General features: G+C 57.3%; 1 protein-coding gene across 1 annotated transcript in view; it reads right to left on the bottom strand.

Annotated features, from left to right (window-relative positions):
- Positions 1-3239: 3239 nt before the first annotated feature.
- Positions 3240-6000, bottom strand: part of CLASP1 (cytoplasmic linker associated protein 1) — a 254968-nt gene continuing 252207 nt past the window's right edge. Inside the window, exon 38 of the mRNA XM_054723340.1 lies at positions 3240-3451. Within this exon, the coding sequence (XP_054579315.1) occupies positions 3365-3451 (87 nt within the window). The 3' untranslated portion in view covers positions 3240-3364. The remainder of the gene's footprint in view (positions 3452-6000) is intronic.

The raw sequence follows: 6000 nt of genomic DNA, 5'->3' as shown, positions 1-6000 counted from the left end.
CGGGCGTGGGCCTCGTACCCGGACTCCCCGGCAGCCACGCCACAGGGGCAGGCGGGCCTCTGCAGCCGCCTCGCGCACCGCCCTGCCGGCCCCGTGCACCTTCCGGATCAGACTTAGCCCACCCGTGAGCGGAAGGCCGAGGCGGGAGGTGACGGGGCTGCCCAGGCGAGAAGGGGGAGCCGGGATTTGAACCCAGGAGTCTGTGATCACTGCGGTCACGTCCACCGGGCAGGACGCGGTAGGTCACAGGGGAAAGGAGGCTCAGAGCCAGGGGTGGTGACACTGGAAATGAGCCTGAAACACAGTATTAAACAATGTTGAAGTAAAACTCCAGAGAAACGCCCTGGTGCCTGGGGCCAGCGATCCTCCGAGGCCCATGCCCGCAGGCTGCAGCCCTGCCAGCCCTCCCCAGCCCCCGAGGCACAGGCAGGTCTGAGGCTCTGCTCCCACATGCTCCCCCCTCGGCCGAGGGAAGGGCAGGTAGGGAGGCCCTGCTCCTGCAGCTCCCGGTGTCCTCCTGCGCGACGTCCAGCACACGGCATGTCCAGCACACGGCATGTCCAGCACACGGCATGTCCAGCACACGGCATGTCCAGCACACGGCATGTCCAGCACACGGCATGTCCAGCACACGGCATGTCCAGCACACGGCATGTCCAGCACACGGCACCAGCAGCGCCCGGCAGGCGGGACGAGCCCTGTCGTGAGAAAGAGCCTCCAGGATGGAGCTCCCGCTTTCTTCACAGTCGTGGCCACGCTCTGATGCCGGGGCGGCCAGGCCACCCCAGAGCAGGGCGAGGAGAAAGATGCCCCCAAGCAGGACACGGAATTAAGCGTCACTTATTCTAGGGCAAACTCAAAAGGGTTCTTTTATTTTTTCTTTTTTAGCAAATCCTACATTATTAACAAAAGAGTCTGTACATTTGCCATGATACACTGGAGAGTGAAACGAAGAAGATATAAATACAGATATGGATGTAACGTGAAAAAGCCCCCCCCAAATAAAACCAAAAAACAGAAACCCAACCAGGGGGCGTGGGACCATGCGTGTGCACACAGCGCTGACGGAACATTTGGTGGCGGTATTTTCAGACACTTTTCCTCTTCCAAACGTCACCGCCAGCAAAGTCCTGCGGGTTCTACAAAGTCCTGACTTGCCGTTCTTTGCCGTGTGTTATGCTTGATAAATAAAGGGCGGTGGGAGAGAGAAAGATGGGACAAAACCCCGTTGCATCAGCTGCAGCGGGTGTTGAAAGCAAGTGCTGGGCCAGAGCGGCCGTGGCCGTGGCCCAGAGGGGAGTGTCCTCGAGGAGCCGCCTCGCCAGGCGCGGCCTCGACCTCGACGATGGCAGCGGCTGGAAAGCGGGAGCTGGCCCAGCGCTGTGTCCAGGGGGCTGTGGGCGCCCGGACCTCAGGCACACGGGAGGCAGACGCGGTCTGGGTGCTTTGCTGTGTTTCTCATGGGGCCGGGCCTGCAGGGAAGCGGGGCTGCAGGCGGGCGCAGCTCTCTGTGCGGTGGTGGCATGCGGGTCTTAGCGTGGTGGCTGCTGGATTGGGGCTGGACGCCTGGGGGGCGCTGCACCTCTCTAAGCTGGGGCTGAAGAAGGCCCTGTGAGCGCCAGGAGGACAGCCGGCCATGCCCCAGGTCCTTCCCCGGCAGGCGCTGTGGTGGCCGGGCCGCCCCGTCGGAGGAGGAGAACCCAGCCTGAGCCGCGCCTGTACAGCAGCAGCGATGGAGACCTCCGCTCTGACCCCTTGCAGAGCATGGAAAACCCCCTTAGTGAAATATTAACAAGGAGCATCTAGCGATGGAAGTACGGCCTGGTCCTGCTGTGTTCTGAGCCAAAATAAGCCAGCAACATCCAACCACGGCACTCCCTACGAGTGCACGAGACCCTGCACACACTCACGCACACACATGCACACTCACACACGCACACACGCAGTGAAGGCACCTGGCTTCCTGTTCCTGGACCTTAATTCTCGGGGCCTATTTCCAAATAAAGTATCTAAAACAAAATCTGAATGAAATGCGTTCGTTCTGTCTGCTACAGTCTTTCCTGACTTCCGACGCTGAAGCTGGAGGTCAGAGGGGAGAGGAGGACAGTAGTGAGAACCCGAAAATCTCTGCTCGCACGGCGGCCGCTGGGGGCTCGGCCCTGCTCGGCAGGCGCCGCAGGCAGGCAGGCAGGAGGGAGCAGGTGCTCCCTGCCGTGAAGGGCACTGGTTTAGAGGCTCTCCGCGGGCGACAGAAACCCTCATGATCGAATTCAGAATTTCCATTTGCTTTAAGAATTTTACTTAAAGCTTCTTTCACCAAGATTTTAAACCAATAATGACTTTGAAGCAATCAGACCCTCAAGAAACTTTTTAAAATGGGTGGTTACTCTGGGAACTTCTTTCCAAAGAAAAGGAAACAGACTCTAAAATTGTGTTACAAATCCTGTTTTTCAGCAATTTGCCATTCGCCATAATTACCTTCTCCTTAAACAATGACTATTTCAACAGAAGATCAAGGAAGTACTTCAGTCCATAAAATTAAAAATAGTAATTCTCGCTAGACTTTTCTTGGATCTTAATTTCAAATTAAACTGAGAAATGAAAACTGAGATGGTACAGGTGCCACTCACCAGGTTAAGTGAGAACTGAGCAGCTTAAGCAAACGCTGGGGGGAGGGGGGCAGGGGTGGGGGGAGGGGACAGACCCAGGGCCCGAGAGGAGCCCCTGAAGACAGCTTCCTCAGACTTCCCAGGAGCCCAGCTTCCTCAGACTTCCCAGGAGCCGGTGGCAGGAGCCCGCACTAGTGTGAGGGCCGCGGCCTTCTGCCCAGGTACATAAGCAACACCCCGGGGGACTGCCAGAGGCCATCTCCAGGTTTTCCTCCATTCTTGCCAAGTGGTTCACATTCCTAGCAGGTCTCAAAATACAACTTAAAGAGGTACAACTAACCCTTTCATGGCGTCAGTTGGGGGGGGGGGTAATCTGCCCCACACGGCCACGGCCACATCCAGAACGCAGGATGCTGAGATGGAAGAGAAACAGACCGCCACGCGCCCCTGCTCCCTGCAGCGCGCTCCCCGTCGGGTGTTGGCTGGAGGGCGGGCTCGCACACTCGCCCTGGTGCCACCTCGGCGCTGGAGACGGACGGCACGGCTCTTTCGCTCCTTCAGTTGTGTGTGAAGACGCAAAACAGGCCTTGCTCCTTTACATTCAATGCCAGTAAGATTCTACACAAAAGCTGCAAGGGACCAAATACTGATTGTAATAAATATCTGCGGCCTCCTCGTCCTGACCCGGAGCCTACGAGGGGCGGGAAGGTCTGTGAGAGGCACCGCGGTTCTGCGGCTCGGACCCGGCGCGGCCATTAGCTGTGTGTGGAGACGTCGGAGGAGGAGCTGCTGTTGCTGTTCGTGGTCTGCGCCCTCTTGATGTACAAGTTCAGTAGCTTCATCTGCAAGGGAGAGAGGGCTGGGTTAGCGGGCGGCGAGGCAGTCGGGGAGCGGAAAACAGGAAAAGCCCGGCATCCTTTAACGGGGAAACTCATTATAAAACATTCACTGGGGGACGCCTCATTCCACGCCCGAGGGCCGGAGACAGAAAGGAGGCCAGGCCCGGAGGAGAGGATGCAATGGGTTCCTTCCAAGAAGGGCCCCTGGGAGAGGCACACGAAGGACAGATCCCCCGCCTCAAGGGCGCCTGCAGCCAACAGCTCCTCCACGCTGGCGGCAAGCAGGGCAGAGCCCAGGCCCCAGGGATAAAGCAGCTCAGCACGGTTGGAGGTCGTTTGTACCCCAGCTGTTCCTCCCACCCGCACACCTTCTCTGCACCCCACTTCAGCCTACTGAGCCCACGCAGCCCTGGGCGTCCCAGACCCCGCCAAGGCCACCGCCCCGCGGCGGTCTCCCCGCTGCTCACTTGGATGCAGTCCTGTCTTCCTTTCTACTCTGCACACTGTATCCCGTGGCCCTCTCACCGCTACCGCAACGTGGCCCCCTCACCGCTACTGCGACGTGGCCCCCTCACCGCCACCGCGACGTGGCCCGCTCACCGCCACCGCGACGTGGCCCCCTCACCGCCACCGCGACGTGGCCCCCTCACCGCCACCGCGACGTGGCCCCCTCACCGCCACCGCGACGTGGCCCCCTCACCGCCACCGCGACGTGGCCCGCTCACCGCCACCGTGACGTGGCCCCCTCACCGCCACCGCATCGTGGCCCCGTCACCGCAACGTGGCCCCCTCACCGCTACTGCGACGTGGCACATGCCGCCTCCGCTGCAGGCCGCAGTGGACTCCTCGCTGCTTCCAGCCAACAGACCTCGCTGACACCAGCCACCTCGGCACTGAACAGCTGCCCCGCCCACGGGCTGCTCTCCAAGGCCGGGGAGAGGTCTGGGTGAGCTGGGTGGTGCACGAGAGGAGGGCCCTCTGACGACCAGAAGGACAGGCACAGTAGCCTCAGAGCCCCCAACAGAGACGCCGCCCCCGGCCCGGCCCAGGCGCTCTCCGCACGGGGACTCTGCGCCACCCTGGAGCTGCCCACGCGCCTCTGGTACCGCCCCCGCCCGTGCCTGCCTTGCTCTTTTCACAGGTAGCGGCTCGGCCACGGCAACTTACACTCCCCACCAGTTCGTTTTTCACTGCCCACCTTTTCAGTCTTAAAACGGTCAATATGATGTTGTGCTACGATGAAAGCGCCGCCTGAATGCTCGGAAGCCCAGTGTGACACCTCCAGGGCCAACCAGGACCCAGGGGAACCCTGGCCTGAGGCTCAACAGATGCAGCAGCATTCTAGAACCAACTTCACACCAACTAGTTATGTGACGCAGACAAAACACTTCCTGAGCCTCAGCTTCCCCACCTGCAAAACGAAGGGCAGCCACACTTCCAAGGGGCCTCCTGTAGCTCCTTGTTCGGCAAACGTGTCCTCGGAACGCCCCCTCCGATTGCTCTCACCGCTCCTTCCTGCTGTCTGCTCCTTCCCCCCTCCTAAGCAGCTCACCCCCCCTGCCCAGCCCAGCCCAGCCGCGTCTGGTCCCCTTTCCTCCTGCTCCCATGGCCTAGAACCTAGACTCAGAGCCTGTCGCACGGCGTTCACTACACGCCGCTCACTCCAGGGCTGGTACGGAGGTTCCCCGTGTCCAGCCTGCCCCCAGCTGTGGACCCGACTTTGGGCGGGATGAGCTGTGCTTTTCCCACATGCCTTGGCATAGTGTAGTGTAGAAAGCAGGTCCCTAACACATACCTGTGGCATGAACGAGATTTTAAAAAAACAGAAGTTATCTAGAAGACAAGGTATTTCTATGTAAGGCCAGTTAAGAATGAGTTATTAACTACTGTTATTCTTCTTTGCAACTCAGACCACTAACGTATCCACCCAGTCAAGTCTAGAATACAACTGTAAGTACAAGGGAAAGACAACAATAGAGTTAATGATGTGTACATGTTTAACAGTCTACAAGGAGCTTTGATGCTAATTATCATCGTATTTGAGCCTTATAAAAATCCTTCGAGGGTCTCCTGTTTTACAAATAAAAAAGCCAGGGTTCAGAAAGCTTGCTCATTAGTTGGTGTAAATTCAAATGGGACTATTGTAACTTTAGAATGTCAACTGCAATGCCCATGGTAAGCACGATGAAAACAGCTACAGAGTGCACACAGAAGGAAACGGGAATTAAAATATTTCAGTACAAAAAGCAAACAAACACAAAAGTCAGTACTGCAGAAAAGGGGGAAGTAAAAGCTTTACGGTATATAGAAAACCAATACCAAAATGTTAGAAGTCCCTCCTCCTTTATCAATAGTCCCTGTAAATATAAATGGATTAAACTCTCCAATCAAACGACAGACTGGCAGAGTGGACAGAAGAACATGATTCAACTATATGCTATCTACAAAAAATTCACTTTAGATCCAAAGACACAAATAGGTTGAAAGTGAAAGGATGGAAAAGATATTCCATGCAAACAGTAACCAAGAGCACAGGGTAGCTATACTAATAT

The sequence above is a fragment of the Eptesicus fuscus genome, chromosome 11 (assembly GCF_027574615.1).
Source record: "Eptesicus fuscus isolate TK198812 chromosome 11, DD_ASM_mEF_20220401, whole genome shotgun sequence".
NCBI lineage: Eukaryota > Metazoa > Chordata > Mammalia > Chiroptera > Vespertilionidae > Eptesicus > Eptesicus fuscus.
The sequence above is the reverse complement of the archived record's forward strand: the minus strand, read 5'-3'. Positions and strand labels throughout refer to the sequence as shown.